Source organism: Gymnoscopelus microlampas (genome assembly GCF_963454915.1).
Source record: "Gymnoscopelus microlampas genome assembly, chromosome: 10".
Taxonomy (NCBI): domain Eukaryota; kingdom Metazoa; phylum Chordata; class Actinopteri; order Myctophiformes; family Myctophidae; genus Gymnoscopelus; species Gymnoscopelus microlampas.
The window spans coordinates 16,861,007-16,880,921 of NC_139947.1; the positions used below are offsets into that span (position 1 = coordinate 16,861,007).

Below are 19,915 nucleotides of genomic sequence, written 5' to 3' on the forward strand. Positions count from 1 at the left end.
AGAACTTGCACAGAATACAGATTAAACACGTGAAATTGGAAGTGATGGCACTAAAAGAAATGAGCAGACAAAATTGGAATTGGAACACTAACACATTGAAGCTGATAATTGGGTACTCTCTCCTCATTGGCTGATGATTACAGTACTGTTGAACTAATCTATGAAGTCTTCAAAGCTGCATTTAAAAGAAAAACAGTCTCGAATCTCTCAACAGCCAGACATTAATTGGATCAGCTAAATATTACCCTTTTGGGTCCACTTGGTTCCATTTGTACACATCTGTAAGGGACCATTTGGAACCCCCTCAAGGACCATGGACCCCATTTGAGACCTACTGGTGTAGCAAGTGTTTCCAGTGAACATGCACAATATCAGCACCTTGGCTCTGTTTGACCAGAATGGAACAGAGCCTTAATTTGCGTCATTGGTAACAGCATCATTGTGAAGGAAGTAAGGAAGAGCCCCAATTTCTAAAGTAAAAGCTCTCTCAGTGGAACGGCCGTTCATGTTTTGTTCTGAATAGCATCACAGATGTTTATGTAGAGGGCAACTATTTCTGGATTAGGAGATACACGTTTGTATTATTGTTATGTCTGTGCAATTACCACACATCACTTTTACCCTTTTATGACAATCAATTCTATGCTGTTTTTCCTCCAGTCATGTTTAATTATCATGCTGTAGTTTCATATCAGCCTTGCTTTTGTATATCTGCTTTTTGTATGTACTATATTTATCAAATAGCGTCTTTTCCTATGAGGAATCGGCTTATTACAAGTATTTGCTTCAGACGGTTACTTTCGTTGAGCTATGCTACTGTTTTTTTGTACATTACATTGTTTTGGCATTTGTATTCTGTTAAGTGCACATCCATCAGCCTCTGGTGTCCCGCTGCATTCATGCTGACTAAAACTTTTGTTTGTTTTGCTTTAAAACTTTAAGTCTGATTTGTTGTGAACAAATTAACGTGTCCAATACTAAGTGTACTTAAAGTACGTTTTGGGCAAAAAAAAATGAAAGAAGAAAGATGATGCAGCCTCAAGTGCACTAATGCCTTGAAGACCACCTGATTTCATGTTTTGTTTGCCCGCCGGTTTCCCACTCCAGAAATAGCAGATCTACAAGCTCACAATGTGTCCCAATTGGGCGCGTTGTGAGCATGAAGATCGGTAATTTTTGCGCTGTGTACCGTATGACAGATTAGGCTATAGCAGTATGCATAGGCCTACCTAGATGCTATTGTTCGCAAAGAAGAGCATCAGCAGCATCATGAATGACACAGATGACATGAAGTCAACAGCGATTATGTTCTCATAAAATAAATGTCAATTGTAATATGTGGGTTTAAAACCTGTAAAGACTGTTTCTAAAGGCACTTAAGCGAACAGACCTTTGTACATGTAATTTCATTAAAAATGAGTGCATGTCATTTCTAAGCGGAGTTTTATAATCTTGTCACTGTCAGTCCTTAAACAAGGAGCATTGTTATTTTTTATAGTGCATTGCAGTGCATGAAGACATTAAATGCATTTTATTAAATGCTGTATGAAAAATGTGGATTTAAATGTTGTGGCTTTAAAATACTAACCATGAACAGTCGCTATGCTAAAGGGTATTGTTTTTTTTTCTAATTCTTTTTTTCTCCTTTATGGATTAAGTATACTATGGTTAAAGTTTTATAAGTGTACGTATTCGCTCATGTAAAACGTATTTCTTCAGATATGGTGATTGAATGATTATTCAAAAATACATTCAGTTTTTGCTCAAGTTTGTCATAACCCTACATTTTCTACCTCATATCAATGAAAAATGTATTTGATGATTGAACTCCTGTATCATTCCATTCTCTGAGGCTGGTATCTCTGAGTCTGAAGCCCCAGAAAGCGCAGTTCAGAAAAATAATAAAATATTCATGCTCATGTAGTGGGTTTCTCTTTTCACTGTATTTATTAAAACAAAGCTATTTTCTAAGCTTTGCTGTCCACTTTAAAATCGAGTTTTCCTGTGAAAATGCGATAATATTAGAAAGAGCTGACAGTAGCATTATGTCTCAATGAAACGTTTTATTTTCAGGCTTGATGACAATTAAAAATAAATATCTATAATCAGGAGGGGATGCTCCACTTAAGTACAGTCCAACTGAAAGTCACATGCAGCTGTCTCCCACATTATGAACAATATCTACAGCCAAAGGAGGAACTCAATTGTCTCATGCGAAGAGCTTGTCTCATGTGTAGTGCTTCATGGCAATGTGCACAAATATCAATGCAGAATTTCAGAAAGAAGTGGAAATGTGTCTGTTTGCTTGTATCTCATCTACTTAAATCAGGAAGCCATGGATTTTGTTTGCATGCGCGTCTGCCTTCCCACAGTAGACCAGTCGTCCATTTGCCTCCAAACCTGGCCCAAATATCACTCATGGGTTGGCTTTGAACTGGCTACTTTAACCCCCCTACTTTATACCCTTTGCATAAACATAACATTTTTACTGAGACTAGACGTTCTCGGGAACGATGCAAGTTGGGAAAGCATGCCCCACCCGGTTATGCAAAACCCTGTTGTACCCATTGTCAGAGTACCCATTGTACCAGTCTGTCTGTCTATGTCCCTTTTATGCCCATATATGGAGATCTCTGTATCTGTCTGTCCTTGTCCATTTTATGCCCATATGGAGATCCCTGATATCATCAGTATGGGCTTACTGACATTCTGGACTAAAGGATCTCAACTGCAGTGTTGGACAACCAGATCTCCGTGTATGCCTATATATGGACATATCGGTCGGCTTGGCGGTTCTGGTCACATGCCTTGAAGACCACCTGATTTCATGCCTATCCGACCGACAATTTTTGAGTGGTGCCAACCACTCCTATATCTGACTTTGTCCGTGTGTCCGTCCGTATGTATGTATGTCCAATAAACAAACATTGATGACAACATCAATACGGGGCTCACCAAAGGCACCACTCTCTTCACACAGGGTGTGATTTTTATGATTACTATTATATATATATATATATATTATTATGTATTGGTCTTGGTTCAGCTCGTTGGGGCTCATGTTGTGCGTGCCATGACTCATCATGTGACGTCACGATGTGATGTTGCAGTGTTGATGAAATTGATTATTAAAAGCACGTCACAGTCAGAGCGTTCAATGTGTAACCAGTGTGCAGGTGAATTACATTGCAGAATAGGTTGGGTGATCCATAATAAAACTCTACTTATCACTTGAAGGTGTACTGTAGGTGTTGAGGTTGAATACACCGAGGAATAAACAGCAACAGCATTGTTCCATTATGTCTGGTTACACGCCAGACGACAAGCTCCGTATGGATCAGCTCCTGAAGCTCAGAAGACAATGGCTGAAGGACCAGGAGCTGAGTCCACGAGAGCCTGTGATCAAATCTAAAGCTCCGGGCGCCATTGAGAAATTCTGGGCTAACTTTCTGCAACCCAAGTCTATGTGGAGGCTTTATACCTACAAGGCATACACAGCTGGAGTGTTCACATTCACACGTCTTTTGATACCTGCGTGGATTGTTCACTACTATGTGAAATACCATGTTGCCAAAAGGCCCTATGGCATTGTGGGGGTCAAACCCAGACTGTTTCCTGGTGACACCATTTTGGAGACAGGGGAAGTTGTTCCGGATCTCCCCGAGAGCCATGGCCACCACTGACAACATCAAAGAAATACTTCCATATTGTCTTGTGTATTATGGAGAAGCATGTACATTCAGATCTTACAGATTGGGTAGATTATGCTCCTTTTTGGTAAAGTAGTTGTCAATACTGGGGGACAGGGGGACACAGATAAGGAGGCAAGGCTTGAGTGACAGCCTGCATCGGAAGAAGAGGAAAGTGACTGCAAAATCCAAAATGTCAATTAACTCACACAGGATATACTGTACAGTAGGCACATGCATTTGCTCCAAAGTTCATAATATATTATATTAATCCTACTGCATGCCCCTCCCCCGGTTATACAATACCTGTTGTACCGTCTGTCTGTCTCTTTTATGCCCCTATATGGAAAGTTCTGTATCTGTCTGTCCATGTCTTTTTTATGCCATACATGGAGATCCCTGATGTCATCTATATAGCCTACTGTGTGCACATTAGGTTGCCACAGTCAACAGACATGTCAGTGTGGGTCCGGGTTGTTACGGTTACCATATCCATCCATTCATCCATCCATCACAGAAGGCTTTCACATCACCTAATACTAACTGTTACTGCTGGCATCAGGTCATTGTTTATTTTTGTGTATTTGTCCTTCTAGTGACATGTCTCTTGGGGGCGCTCTATGTGCGTTCTATGTGTTGTAAGTTTCCAATTAGTTGACACTTGTTACAGCTGTGTGTTTTTTGTAATCAAGTATGTTTGTGACACCTGTTGTGCTGGAGAAGAGGGCAGCAGCACTCATTCCGCTGTGAGAGAGCAGGAGGAGGGAAGGAGAGTTTAACAGAAAGAAAGAAATTAAAGTAAAATAGAAGAAAGTAAAGTGAAATAAACGAATAAAGAAGAGAAAAGCAAAGGTTTTGCAGAAAGACTGAAGTATCCAAGTCGACCCCCACCCCCATTCGTGTGCAAGCAGGCAAAGTGGTCAGTAATTGTTGTGAAAGTCATGTATATATTTGTGAATGTCAGAATGCCCAAGTTGATGTTTTGTTTTTTGTCTTTTCTGTATGTATTGTCAGTTACTGCAGTCACGCTGGCCGGTCTTCAGAAAGAGTCAGTCGCACTAGCCGTGCTTCAAAAATTATTGCGCAGCTACGTGGCTTTTTACGGTTAGGCGAACTGATGGTGCGTTCAATGAAATCGTAAATCCCAGTTACTTCAATATATACATGTAAAAATGTAATAAAACAATCTAAAAACATTGTTTGTGTCTAATGTTCTCGTCTGTAATTATTACCGAAATGTTTTACTGCACAAATTATTAATAATAAAATATTGAAATATTACAGAATCCAGTACAGTTCAATGTAATTTTTTGGAAAATCATAAAAACATCTAAAAACAGAGTTATCACCTATCTGAAGAGCGGCCAGCGTGACCGCAGTTTGTCAGTTCTACGATGTTTTCAAATGAATAAACACCAGTACAAGGAACCTGAGTCTTACATGCGTCGGATGGGAGTTACACTAACGATTATTGAGTCTTAAGTCGTTATGGTTACCATGGCACTATTAGTCAGGTCATGTCACGGACAACCAGAAACACCATAATATGTCAGTTAACTCCATATATCATATAACTGACATATGTCTGTCTGACATCATAGATTCCATCCATATTTAGGCATAGCTGACATTAGGACTCCATATATGGATATGACTGAGTCATAGTGACATCACCAGGATGACACTAGCACTGTAGCCATTCCAACCATGCATATAAAGGCACAGTAATCTCAGATCTACGCCAAGAATTCTCTTATTTAATTTACGTAAAGGCAGGTTGCATTGCTCTACCTAAGAACAAATTATTATAATGTTGTATCAATGAGTGTTTAGCTTGAACGCTAAAAACTACAAGTACCACCAGGCTACTACAAATCCTGAACAACCTCTGACGTCATCAAGGTGCGCCTCCTTGTCAGCGGCTATCTGTACTGCTATTCCAGACACATTTTAGTGATTGAAGACGTAAACATGCCGATGAAAGGACGGTTTCCCATCAGAAGGACGCTGGATTATCTCCAGAAAGGCGACATTATTTTTAAGAACAGAGTGAAGATCATGACTGTGAATTACAACACGAGTGGACAGCTCAGCGAGGGAGCAAGGTCAGTGTTCTAACAGTGGCACTTCATTAGGCATATTATTCAACAGACAGTGGTGGAAAGTAACTAAGTACATTTACTCAAGTACTGTACTTAAGTACAATTTTTAGGTACTTTTACTTAACTGGAGTATTTCCAATTTCCAATACTTTTACTTTTCCACTACTTCTACTCTTCGAGGCAAATATTGTACTCTAAAATTATTTGAAATATTTAGTTACTGGTTACTTTGTAGATTTTGACATACATTACCCACTTCAGCACTGTATACATTTCGGCCATTTGAAAATAGAAGATCTACAAGCTCACAGTTCAATACTTTTACTTCTGGAGTAAATAAAATGAGTACTTTTTGACTAGGCATATTCAACATCTTTATTGAGAGTTTATTTTGAAGAATATTACAGATTAATTTATGAGAATTTGTTATACCCTCGCTTTATATGATTAATTATGCCATAATATTCCCATCTAATCTAACCCTCTCTTTTCAGAAAGTTTGTGTTCTTCAATGTTCCTCAAATCCAGTACAAGAATCCATGGGTTCAAGTAGTCATGTTTAAGAACATGACCCCATCGCCCTTCTTGAAGTTCTACCTAGGTGAGAAGAAGCCTGTGTCTTAGTATTTTTCATCCTTCATTAACCACCTAAGCCCTATTTCAAAAGAGCAACTTGTAACTGGTCCCTGTACAAAGTCTTAAGCTTAACACCAGAAATTAGCTCCCCAACTTTTTTTTAATTATTATTACAAGTATAGATGATGTTTTCCATATTATTGTATATTATTGTTTGTATTCAAATGTCTCAATGAATTGAATTCACAGGACCACAATTGAACTAAGCCCTCAGGGCTTGTTTGTGTTATCCTTTTAGCACCATTTGTATAATCGTGCCACTACCTTTTTTGCAAACTGTTAATAACGTATTCAATCAATCAATCAATCAATCAAAAAGCTGATGTAGATCTGACATCTTTTGAAAATGTTAGTCTAATGACATGCTGTGGGACGTCAGAGTGAAAGTGGTTAAAAAGTGGTTTAGCTCGGTCTGAATTGTTCTGTATTTTCTCCTACAGATGATGGGGAGCAAGTGCTGGTTGATGCTGAAGGAAAGGACTTCAAACAAATTTCACAACATGTGATGAAAATTCTAGGCAAATCAGAGTAAGTGATTTTCATTTTTGCTACACAAGTTAAATTGCAACTTTGACAATTTTAAATAGGATCCTAGGACTCTATTGAGACACCAGCTTCGGATGCTCTGCTGTCAATGCACTGAATGGGACATTATCACGTTTAATCAGACTATTGATTGGTCTAAATAGGTGAGATACTGACCTACCGACGGGCCTCAGTGGGTGTTTTGCCGTTATTCTGTGGTTGATGAAAGTTAGGGCAAACGCCTACCCCAAAACATGATTTACGATTATGTGCCTATCGGTGCATAACTCGGACGGCGCTGAGTCGGCTCAAGCAAACTTTTCAACGTTCGGCACGGCAACTGACCCCTGTTACTGAACAAACACTCTAGCAATATAGAGCGTTAACCTTTTACAAAAAAACATTTTGTTTTAACCAAAGAATATCACTTACAGCACCTTTTTTTTTAAATTTGTATTACCACACAACATGTTTGTGGATGATCTGTTAATTTTGTATTTCATCCCTCCCTGCACACAGAGAAGTGTTACAGGCGGAGGCTGATGCCAAGATGGAAGCTTCCAACCCTGCCAACTTTGGTCCCAAGAAGTACTGTCTGAGGGAGTGCATTTGCGAGGTGGATGGCCAGGTGCCGTGTCCTGGCACAACGCCACTGCCCAAAGAGATGACAGGCAAATACAAAAAAGCCCAGATGGCTGCCTTGCAGGACTGAGAGGCTGACAAGACCAATGGACAATAACTACTGTAAAACATGTAACATATTCTGTATGGTTCTTTTTGTACGTTCATTATTAGTAGATAGTCTTTTTTCCACACCTACTTACAAAGTACGGGTGCGTAGGAGAGGACAGCCAACGTAGAGAAGAAAAGAAGTGGTCCAACACACTGTCTTCACAAAAAATATATTTAATGAACAATGTTTCGTTCAATTGACCTTCAATAGATATATGAACATGATTGACCGCACGTGGGTGTGGGCCAACTCAAGACTTGCCCCCGTCTGTGCACCTGAGACCATGAAGCCGCTGTTGTCTGTTTTATGAACTTGATTCTGTTGCTTCTGGGTTTCTTTTAATGTTCTATATTTCCAGATTCACAAGAGGGTGACACAAGTGTTAACCACTCCTTTTTCTCTACGTTGTACATTGATAATTGACAGACTGGAACATTGCTTTCAGTTTTGTAAATAGTGGCAACTGGATGTAATATGAGCTCCAGTTTTTCTGTTCTGATAATTTGTTTACACATACACAAAATATGTTTGAGGAAGAAACCATGTAGTCTACACATGTTTGCCATATTGCAAAGGTGCCTTCTCATGGTAATTAAATTGAAGTGTCTGAAACAAGTCGTGTCTCAATAAGATGGGTTCTTTAATGGAGATAATGTTACACCTAATTGTTTCCAAAGGTAACAAAAGTGAATAGCCAACATTATCAAAAAAAAGTTATTCACATTTCCCATAGTACATGTTTTATTATGTAAATGGATTTAAATGTTCTGATATTACAACATAGGTTAGTGGTGCCCGAATAACAGCCAACACAAAATTGCTTTTATCCTTAAAATGAAATGTGGACGTCTTGAATAGCAATGAAACCACCCCCACATTCAGACTGAAGCTTAATTTATACTCCCTCACACAACGGTGACACTGGCTGACAACTGATTTTTAATCAGTTATCGGCCAGTGACACCTTTGTACTACAGGCCGACCATAAATTAGGCTTTTACACAAGGTGAGATACAGTAGCAGCATTATCGGTGTTAATACTGAGTGGCACTATTGATTAGTGTCTTATGAACGAGTGCACAAAATCTTGTTTAATGATTTGACTTGTTCTAAGAATTATGATCCATTTAAAATGTCAGTACTGTACAATGTACATACTAATAAACTAAAATGTACGTGCATGTCCTGTTATTGTGTTGCCTACGATGAGTGTTATAAGTGCTTTGCAAATGAACATTTCTGAGTGACTTTGTTAGATTAGTTTTACAACAATATTGTAAATCAGACTGGTGCGCCTTTTCTCCGCGTTTTAATGCTCCATTGGAAAACAGTGTTGCATGTCCCAAAATAGCCGATCTATAAGCTCAACACATCGTGGATCAGCCATTTCCAGCATGTGACACCATCGTACCATGGAGTATACTTTCGGATTTGTCTTGTTGCGAATCTTTGGTCTGAATAGGCTTTAGTGTATGAATGGTAGCTTTGTGTATACTGTACATATTCATAACAGGACTTAGCAGAGAGGGAGGAGGATGTTTCACAGAACTGGACTTAGCAGACAGGAAGAGTAGATTTGTTACGTCGGAGCCTTGAGCAGTAGAACTACAACATTGTGTAAAAACATACTGTAGAGGGACAAGAAACTAGACCATTGCCTGCACAGAAATACAGTATCAAACAGCAATTCACAAGGCTATCGTCATGAACACATAAATCATGCAACCTTAGGAAAAGCTACGTTAATGCATTCATTCTGTGCTTGGTGGCTCAAATTAGTACCACTGTAAACAAACAAAAAAAAAGCAGGATTTTGAAAATATTGTTTCACTTGACAAACCATGACAACATTTTTGTTCACCATTTCCAAAATAAAAGTCTTAAACAGACATGCAAAAGTGTCACTTTTCAGCTACAGTCACCTTTTTGAACCCAAATAGGGCAATTGTGTGACACCTGACCCCAAAGAAAACAATATGTTTTTCACCTCGGGGCTGTTTGCATGCCTGTAAAGAGTTTAACCAGCGTTAACACCAACTATGACACACAGGCCTGAGATGAAGAGTGAGCAGAACGCATTTGAACAGAATCATGCATTAGAAGACAGATAGACAAACACTAATTACACATGCTAATTTGTAATGTTGCATTAAAAATGCAAAAACTTCCATTGACAAATTAACAGCTGTTACAGCAAACTGCTTGCGATGAGCACGACATTCATCACAATTTTAAGTTATGCCTAGGGCTGCAACTATCGATAATTGTATTCTATCGATACAATCAAACAATCGATTACATTTTGTATATATCAACAGAGCTTGTAGATCTGCTATTTTTGAAATGGGTTTGAACATAACAAAACAAAAAATGTCCCCCCCATCCCCCCAAATCAATATTTGTTTTAATAATCGATTAAATCGGTTAGTTCGATTAACTGTTGCAGCCCTAATTGTCTCTGCCAGGCCAAAGGCAAGGGGGGAGATCATGTTTTCAACCCTGTGTGTTGGTTTGTCCGGAGATAATCTAATCTTGCAAACCGCTGGAGCAATCAGTGTTTTATATATTTTTGAAATATTTAACTCGAGTCCATTTTATAATATTTAAGTCAATGGGGGTCGGATAGAGTTGAAACTACCCCCAAATGTGGAGTCATACGTCATAGACTGGACACATGGTCTGGCAAGAGATACATTTTGCAATCCACTGAGAGCTCTAGTTGTGCATGTATTTTCAGTTGTACTGTAGTTCATGTACCTACTGTATTGTTAAGTAGGGCTAAGATTAAAGCCAATCTCTCTAGTTGTGCATGTAATCCTGTCAGGTATATTCTGTTGTACTGTAGTTGTACCTACTCTATTATTAAGTAGGACAAAGATTAAAGCCAGCCTCTGCTCTCTGCTAGCAAACATGACCTGTTCCTGCGATCGCGCAGTGTGCCTTGTGCTTTTCACCTGCAATTCCATTAAAACTAATATACTTTCTTTAGCGACAATTCCAAATGGTGAAATTGAATAAGTAGCTTAAATATGCAAAATATACTTCAGGTAAATTAATTTCATGAAGTTTGCACAATTCTCAGTCTTGGACCAAACGTTTTTTATGTGCGATTTATTTTTGTTTTGTTATCAATTGTCAACTGGCTATTTGCCTATGTGTAGAGTAAGTATAGTGTTTGTTTGTTTGTTTGGTGACAATCACGTGAACACAAAATACAGTATTAGCCATAAACAGGGCCATAAGAGCAATTAAAACATCTCTCTTGTTTTGGGCCAAATCAACTTATTATGGCATAAAGCAACTTGGTACTGTTGAGATTATTTGAGAGTGATTTGAAATATTCTGTAGTTGCCCTGTGACATGTCAACATTTGTCAAATTTGATGGGAATTCCAAGACTGCCAAACTATGCATATCATAACTTAGTAGACAACTTCCAGTTCAAAAGACCCATTTGGCAACTGCATAAAAAAACATGAATTATCCTTCAAGTGGTATTCTTCCCTTGTCTCCATTCTATCAGAACAGCTAACAGCTACTGCCAACACGCCTTCTACAAATGCATTTGTAGTGCTTGTACGGGATGGAACTTTCTGTAGACACTTCATACTCCTCAACTACTGAGATACAGTACGTATCAAGTACAACTGACCTCGCCCTCACTGTGTGTGAGGGATCATTAGTCATTTAAAGTGAGCTATCCAAGTGGATGGAGAACCTTCGTTATAAGTAGCAGGTGATCCGGTGCAGTCGTTATGAGAACCATGTGTCAGCGTGTTTTTTTCTTCTGTTCCTGCAGGGTGTGCTGCAGCTCTCGCAGGTTCTGCGACAGCAGCTCCACCTCGTCCAGACGACCGTTTTGCTTGGCATCAAAGATGTAGGCCCTAATGTTGTCAATCTGCTGCAGGAGCAGCTCCTCCTCGATCACGTCGACGTCTCGCAGAACCGCGTCCTCGTCCGCCTCGTCAAACGGGTTGGTCGAGACCCCCGGGGAATTCCCAGAGGCCTGGGCGAAAGGGTTGCTGGCGTCGCTGTTCTCCTCCTCAAAAGGGTTGCCAGGCGTGCCGTCTGCCTGTCCCTCCTCCTCACCTTCGTCCTCCTCCTCGAAGGGGTTGTACTCTTTCTCTTTCTTTCCATTGGTTGCCCGGTGCTCCTTCCGGATCTCCTCGAAGAAGGGATTGGACGCATCCTCCTCTACGGGAGTGGAGTCCTCCTCATCAAAGGGATTGAGGGAAACACTGTTCTGTTCCTCGCCTCCAGGAGGAGTCACGTGTCCACCTAAGCTTCTCAGTCTCGGGGGCGACTCCTCCTGCGCCGTGAAAGCCGGGAACGCCCTTAAAGACGGCGGGCTCCTTTCCGCTTTGGGGGTCAGCTCCTCCGCTGGCTCTTCATCCTCGTCCCGCTGAGAGTTCCCTGCAGGGCCCAAGTCCAGAGAGTTCTCCCAGACGATGGAGAGAGCTGGGGCCGCGGGCTCCATCTCCTCTCTCTCCTCCCTCTCGCGGGCCTCTAAGCGCCTGATCTCATCCTGCTGCAAGCTCTCCTCGTTGGCCAGCTTCTGGGAGAGGGCGATGGCCAGGCTGGTCTGCTGCTGGTCGTACTCGTCCTGTAGCTGTCGCAGGTTCTCCTCCAGCATGGCCACCTCGTCCATCCGATGGGCCTCCCGCGCTTGACGCAGGAACGACTGGATGTTTTCTATCTGCTGCAGCAGGGGGTCTTCAAACTCGGTCCGCGTGTGGAGGGAGTCTGAGGAGGGCAGCCAACCACCGGCTTTGGTCATGCGTGGGGCTGTGGGGGCCTGGGGAAGCTCTCCATTGATGTTGGATACTTGACGGTTCTTCTCGGACTCCTGCCTCCTCTTCAGGGTGTCCTGGGCAACCTGGTGGCAAGAGAGGAATGTGAATGTACACATACTGTATGCTAACTTCCCCAGCCAAATGTGTGCACTTCATCACATGACGGAGCTGCTTCCCGAAAATCTTCCATTTTACAAAGACATATTAACAGTACGTATTTATGACCTCCTCACCAATCTCTCCTGCTGAAGCCTCTTCTCTTGTTCTTGTTTCCTCTTTTCTTTCAGCTCCTCATACTTCTCCTTAGTGGGTAGAGACATCAAACCTAACAGCTTCTCCTAGAAAGTGGAACAAAATGGAGAACGAAGGAAGGTATATAGGGTGGTGTTTGGCACAGGGATAATGTTGAGAAGACAAAAATGTTTTCTGGACCACATTCATTTGATGTCAAATTGGAAGTCTCACCGTAACAAAGAGTGTAGCCGTGTAGCGGACCATTTTCTGCAGCTGGAGGGTCTTGGGATGTGGCGGTGGGTCATCTTTCACACCGAGTGTTAAAATCCTCTTACTAACAAGAACACAAAAATCTGTTTAATCCGGGTAAAAACTTTAACAAATGTGACCAAAAAACAAATGCTTTTCAAAGTCAAATCTGTTTAGACTTGCCATCTACCTCAGTGCATCAATTAGTTCATAGTATTTCTGTACTTCCATTCTCAGTCCACCAGCAGTGTCCAGATTGTATGTTGTCTCTCCAGCACTGTGGATGTATGCAGCAAGAATTACAGTACAGTCATCAACAGACATAAAAAAATGCCAATTACAGTCATTTCTCTGTTTAAAATGGCTGCCACATAAGGGGCCTTACTTGAGAGACTCGGCCATTCGGATGTACTCTGGAGCCCTCTCGTCCACTTTATCCATGCACAACCTCAGCCTCTGTCAGACAGGAAGACAAAATATGAGCCAGTGAATTGAAGGAAATACCTGAATAAATCACAGGAAGGAAGGAAGGATATAACAGAATAAACAAAGATGAGAATATGAAAGAGTACCGGAGTAATGCATCTATCTATGCATGATGAAGGTCTACAGCCAAAATGCTTTGCAAGTCACGGCAGTGTGCATAAGTCCATTATTTTCCAATATGTGTTATGGTTTTTCAGGTGTGCGCAAGTTTCTTATTTACATTATTATTAGAAATAATCTTGCCAATTGGGGAATGTCAGGCAAACTGTAAATGATGCAGTGTTGCAGGCCAAATTATACTTTGCCTAGCCGCGAGGTTATGCTAGCATCATGACATAGATGTACATTTTCGTCACCAGCTCATATCTGCGCAGACATCCGCATGACTCTCAGATGTGTGTTGAGCGTTTTGTATCCAGTCATATCCTCATTACTTTAAAAACAGCTTTTTCACAGAATATTTATTGTTTAAAACAGTTCTAGGGGGGTAGTGGAGGGGCGGTGTGATGAGCAAGTGATTTAAAAAGTAAATGTTGCAGTTTATTAAAGCTATATTTTTGAAGTAATGAGGATACGAATGGATACAAAACACTTGGGTTTATACTCTGAGAGCTGTGTTGGAGTTTGTATGTGTAGTTTTGCAGTTGTTAATGAATGGACCACTTTTTATTCTTATCAATTCATCAAGTATTCTCTACTCCACTAAACAAAAATTCTCCATGTATTCACGGCTTCAAAGGGTGATAACTGAACTGAAGTCATATTGGGGGTGAAATATTCCTTTAAACACGCATTCGCTGTCCATGGACACTGGCGACTATGTGCCAAGTACAACCAGGCCTCTACCGTTCAGTTCTGCTGACTACCAATACCAATGACCTTACCTCATACAGTTTCACTATGTCAGGCATGTGGTCTTTCTCCTCCAGCTTCTGCTGCCTCTTCAGCAGGGTGTCCATGCAGTGGTGACAGCAGCGGATCCTCTCGTCGTCCTTCTCCTCCAGCATGGAGGTGACACTGCTCAGGCTGCTGATGCTGCCTCTCCTGGAGCCCATCCCGCCGCCTCCACCCACTGCCGGGGACACCTGCTGGGCCTGGCCAGGGCTTCCAGGGACACACAGCGCCTCCCGGGTCCCACTAATTAGCTTATCTGGGCGGGGGCGGGCGGGGGGGACAAACAGAGAAAAAAGGCTCAAATTTCACACCGTGGTGGTGAACTGGCAGAAATGTGACTCGACTCTACCCTGACACTGGTTATGATTGGATATGATTTCATTTAGCTAAGCTCCATGCTCTGCATTATAGTTTTGCGTTTGTCGTTAGTTTTTATTAATTCGTTTTGACTTTGTGTTATCAATTTCAGTTTGTTATTGAAGATTGGCTAGTTTGGTTTAGTTTTTATCTTGTAATATGTGGTATTTTTCAGAGGTGATTCAGAAAGGTCAGAGAAGGTATGCTGCCAGTAGTTCACGTATATCTGCTGTTTTTTGAATAGCCAAAGAAATCTACAAATGACACAGATGAGTTCCTTGTCTTAATGGGTTAACTCATGATACTTACAAGCCAACGGCAGGGGAACAAACTCCATGCACTTCCTGCACATGATGGACCCACAGAGACGACAGTGGTGCCGTCTGTTCCGCAGGTTGAACTTGTGCCCGCAGTCGGGACAGAAGGGCACATCCGAGTCACTCACCCATGCCACTACTGATTTCTCTATCGCTGTAATAGATACGGGCATTCGGTCATTTGCTCATATTAAATGCACAACAAAAGGGAGAAAAAAATACAGAATGTCACAGAAAATCTATGAGGACAAACCTCTGATTTTGGCAGCGTCTGAGTTGGTCCGGTCAAAAGACGTCAGCTGAAAATAAACGTTTTTCTTGGTAAGGGATGAGTTGGTAGCATTTAGTCTATAGTGAAACTATAGTGAAAATAAAGTAATTGGTATAAACGAGTAGCGATTTGCTGTTGCACCTTCTCCAGACGGATGATGAGCTTATTGACCTCTATGACGTAATGATCTATCCTGGCTGCCCGGTGTTTTTTGAAGAAGTCCACATGGTTCCTGGTTGCTCCTACCAATGAGATAAAGAAAAGGCTGATCAATGGAATATATTAGCTAGCGGTGCAAAAGTTAACAACATGAACCTTGGCACCTTAGCATCCCTATTCTGGGGTAAATGTTCGGCCAGCAAAATTGGTTGTAGAAGGAAAAAGGGATAGAGCCGATAGACCCCTGGGGTACTCTGTCCAATGTAGTAAATGGGTTTAAATGGGCTAATCAATTTAATCAATTATGAAAAATAATCGATTTAAATAATATAATCAAATTTTAAAAACAAATGGAAATAAAAATACATATATATTCAATACAATAGCAACAAATTGTGAAAAGAGCCGATCTACAAGCTTGTGAGCATGTACACTGGCAATTTTCACTGTTTTCTTCAGCATTGTACAACAAAGTATTTAATAAGCCTTAAGTGGTTAATCAGATTAATCTATGTAGTTGATAATATTTTTTGTTGATATGTAAAAAAAAAAAATACACACGCTTCTCCATTATTCGATTAATTGCTGAGAAAATAATGAGATAGTTGCAGCCCTAATATTAGAAAGATGTGCTTTGCTGCTAAATGACCTAATAGCATTAGATACAGTATGTCCAAGCAGCATTCATTGTATTCAGGCTCTCACCCAGTTCCTGAGGCTCCCACATGTACGGGTCCACTCCACCATAGTAGAAGGACTCATAGCTGCCTGTGTCAGGCCTGTCTTCTCCATCCCGCTTCAGTAATTTGTCTTTAGCTTTCTTAGCCTTCTGAACCAGACCTACACACAAGTTGGCATGAGAGTAATGTCAGCGATTGGCAATACTTTATATAGGCATTTGGCTGTTCTAACGTTGTTGCTTCAGTAAAGGGTTTAAATAGTCGAATGTTGCTCGTCCAATCCGATTATTCTCAACCTTTTTTATTTCAAGGACCCCCATTTGATACAACCTCTATTTACACACAGTCAATCCTGTGTTAAGTTTAACTGAGAGAGTGTAGAAATGGAACCTTACAATCCATTTGGTTCCATTTGTACACTCTCTTGAGTTACAGACATAAGGGTCAATTTGATTGCCAAATCGTTTTAACTGGGGACCCCCTGGAACCCCCTCAAGGACCCCTGGGTGCCTGAACCCCATGCTGAGAACCAGTGGACCAGTTGACCATTCAAACCCATCCCTAATAAACATACGGTTCAGAAGAGAAGGAAGACAGATTACAATGATTATAGGGATTATTATTACAATGGGAGGGGTGAAAGGTGGCTATATCTATTGTCAATTCTTCCATCATACCTCCATTATAAACACCACTGATATTTTCACAGCAGCCGTGAATTAAATCAATGAAATTGCAGGGCAAATAGGTGTGTTACCAATGATACTAATTAAGGGCGTGTTCCATTCAGGTCAAACAGAGTCAGGGTAATTGTTTGTTGGCTCACTGGATGGAAAGGCTCTGCTACACTAAACAGAACCATATTTGATGTCAATATGGCTGCCATGAAAAGGTTATATTGTTATTTGTCCAATTAAGTGTCAGAGACACCGATGGTCTATAGTGAGATACAAAAAGACACTGATATATATACTCAAGGTTGCGTATGGACTAACTTTTGAGCTGTCCCTTCACATGGCGGTCCTCCCCTGAGTGTTCCTCTTCATAGTGGTCCTGGAGTTGGTAGAATGACTGCAGGTCCTTCAGACACAGAGGGCAGAGGAAGCCCTCCTTCATTTCTGCCCCTTCAAATGGGGCTGGGTAGCCGGAGGCCATGATGACAAGACTTGGTTGGTGTGCAAGACTGGAGAGGAGATATATCCAATACGGGAGGATCCTGCTTCAGTCTGCACAGCGCTGGGTGGGCAGCCCACCCCATATCAACTCCATTGCACCAGAGGACAAGGCTCCTGGGATCACAGAAAGGTAGTGTATTAGTCAACCATGCACTAATAGACTCCTGTTGAAGACTGGGTGGATTTGTGGCATTTAAATGGTTGTAGGGGCCGGGGGTACCTGGTGGTGCACTTATAACTAGCAGCAAGATGCTACTGTATCTGCATCTAAGTTGAAACGAGCTCCATTGACAGCCCATTCATGAAAAGTCTTATCTGAGCAATAAACGCTGATAAACTCACTAATATGTAAACTTTATGGACAGCTTGGATTATCCTCTTTGTCAAAAGAAATCCACCATTGTCATGTTATGAACAACTTTCTGTCAATAAACGCCATGATTTTTCTATGTGTTCGTGTTTGGAAGCACTCGTTTGAAATCACTCAATGTAACTGCATATAGTGCCATTTCAAAACAGGTGGTACACAGGATTTACAACAAGCGCTTCCCAACCCGAACACCGTCAATGGAGCTGGTTGCAACTTAGATTCAGATAGCATCAAAGTTGCTTGCGGCTAACTGATGACATGCTTCTTGTCAGACCCACCCAGGACTTCCTTTCTCTCTACCCTTTCCTTGCCTTGCTACACTGGCCCTGTCTAATATAGAAGCTTGAAACTGTCCTATCCAATCTATGTTGCAATGAATCCCAGACAAGACACATTGTTGAATGTTTTCGGTACTTTGCCACAACATTTTGTATTCCATTTTGTAACAAGTAGGGTTGTCACAATTACAAATTTAAGCCTTTTAGGCTTCGTAATCAAACATTGCACAGGGCAGATATGACAAATAACTAATACAAAGAAATTATTTACATATTCAATGATTTTATACATGTAAAATGAAATAACTGATCTACAAGCCTACAACACGTCACAAAGTGACGCGTTGTAAGCTTGTAAATCTGCTATTTCTTTTTTTTAATATTTGAAAATGTGTTATGATGATTATGCAAAACTAATTGTGATTATTATGTAATAATTGTGACAGGCCTAGTAACAAGTGATTTTACAAGACTTTTAGTCATTTGTGCCTACTTGAGTAATGCACCATTACCGTGCTGCAGCCTGCAGCTAGAATGCATCAGAGTTTAAAGGCCATTTCACACCAATGGAACTCCTTGCAACCATTATCCCCAATGGCAGTGTCAAGGAGTTGCATAATTGGTGTTATGTGGGACTGGCCTTAAAACTTTTGTTGCAAGGAGTTGCGACTTGTTGCAGGAATTCTGACACGATTGCATATCTATCATAGATATGCAAATGTAAGAATCGATAAAAGAAGCATATCTATGATAGTCTCGACCCAAGGCTAGGCACATAAAAAAAACTGAAATTACATTAACGTGCACTGTGGACTTTGCATTGCAGGCTATTTCACGCACAACAACATAAACACAGTTTACTGTGAGAAGTAATCGCAGACCTGGTCCAAGTCCAATGTTATAATTTTTATTTTAGAGGTAAATCTTTCCAGTGAAAAAATGGCAACTAAAGTAATCAAAAAAGTCAACCATAGTACAAGATTTTTGTACAGGATCTCCTCACTGGTCAGTAACTAAGAATACATTGAGGACTCTAGCAGGAGCACTCAGCCAATGTCACTTCGACTATGCACGCATCACAAAGTCCTCAAAAACAAGGCTCCCGTCCAGACATCCAAAAACAAACTGGTCAGACTACTGCTTGGCCTTGGCCTCACACCTACAACTCATCTAACCCCTGTTCATTTTTGCTAGGGTGGGATGCCTCAGGGTAGAGGACAGAGTACAGCAACTTGCAATGGGCCTGGTCTACAAGATACACTACACCACAAAGACACCTGTCAAACTACTTCAAAAACGTTAAAGACGTCCACAAACAACACCAGAGGGAGCTCCACAAATCATGTTCAACACAGATTTGCCTAAAACAAGGCTTAAATTCGTTCTACTGCTATGCCACCAAAATGTGGAATGCCCTATCAACAGTCAAAAAGGTGTGAATTCTTACTCTGCTTCAAAACCGCTCTAAAAGAGCAGTTGCAGAGCAGGTGCAGCTGCAATTCGGAAATCTATATATTTGAATCAGTGAGTTGGCTAACGCTATCCTAGTGCTGCACACAGCATTGCAACGACTACAGAGCTACGCCTCGTTAGCTTTAGCCTGTTTCTCTGCTGTACTGTCAACCAAATCATAGAAATAATGCGTTTTATACGCAAATAATGCTTAAATCCCACCCGCAAAGACAAAAAAACAAGGTGGCGTTTATACTTACAAATGTACAGAACAACAACAACTGTATTGTTTGGGTTATTTTGACAGCTTGAAAGGTCCAGCTGCAGGATAGCAGCCCTGCCTAGTCATGTGACTAGCATACAGTTGACGGCATGGCATGAGGGACAAACGGTACCAGTCGCAAACAGTGGTGGAAAAAGTACTCTTTTTTTTTTTTTTTTTTTACTTAAGTAAAAGTATAAATACTGCAATAGAGAAACAATCTAAACAAGTAAAAGTCCGGAAATCAGAATTTA

General features: G+C 40.9%; 3 protein-coding genes across 3 annotated transcripts; 2 read left to right on the forward strand and 1 right to left on the reverse strand.

Moving 5' to 3' along the window:
* Nucleotides 1-3,299: 3,299 nt before the first annotated feature.
* Nucleotides 3,300-3,683, forward strand: LOC311054107 (NADH dehydrogenase [ubiquinone] 1 beta subcomplex subunit 6-like; the record flags this gene model as incomplete). The annotated part of the gene is made up of 1 exon (XM_084069987.1): nt 3,300-3,683. One exon carries the CDS (start codon nt 3,300-3,302, stop codon nt 3,681-3,683), a length of 384 nt encoding a protein of 127 aa, XP_083926113.1.
* Nucleotides 3,684-5,591: 1,908 nt separating this feature from the next.
* Nucleotides 5,592-8,110, forward strand: mrps25 (mitochondrial ribosomal protein S25). The gene is made up of 4 exons (XM_084069738.1): nt 5,592-5,794; nt 6,286-6,392; nt 6,868-6,955; nt 7,472-8,110. Exons 1-4 carry the CDS (start codon nt 5,661-5,663, stop codon nt 7,662-7,664), a joined length of 522 nt encoding a protein of 173 aa, XP_083925864.1. The 5' UTR covers nt 5,592-5,660; the 3' UTR covers nt 7,665-8,110.
* A 125-nt stretch (nt 8,111-8,235) lies between these two features.
* On the reverse strand, nt 8,236-19,747 carry rbsn (rabenosyn, RAB effector). Its single transcript, XM_084069694.1, has 12 exons — nt 19,660-19,747; nt 17,120-17,413; nt 16,150-16,284; nt 15,427-15,527; nt 15,268-15,313; nt 15,007-15,168; nt 14,331-14,596; nt 13,346-13,416; nt 13,151-13,237; nt 12,943-13,045; nt 12,711-12,815; nt 8,236-12,560 (listed from the first exon to the last, which is right to left on the reverse strand). The coding sequence occupies exons 2-12, from the start codon at nt 17,277-17,279 to the stop codon at nt 11,454-11,456; spliced, it is 2,343 nt and encodes a 780-aa protein (XP_083925820.1). The 5' UTR covers nt 17,280-17,413; nt 19,660-19,747; the 3' UTR covers nt 8,236-11,453.
* Nucleotides 19,748-19,915: the final 168 nt, after the last annotated feature.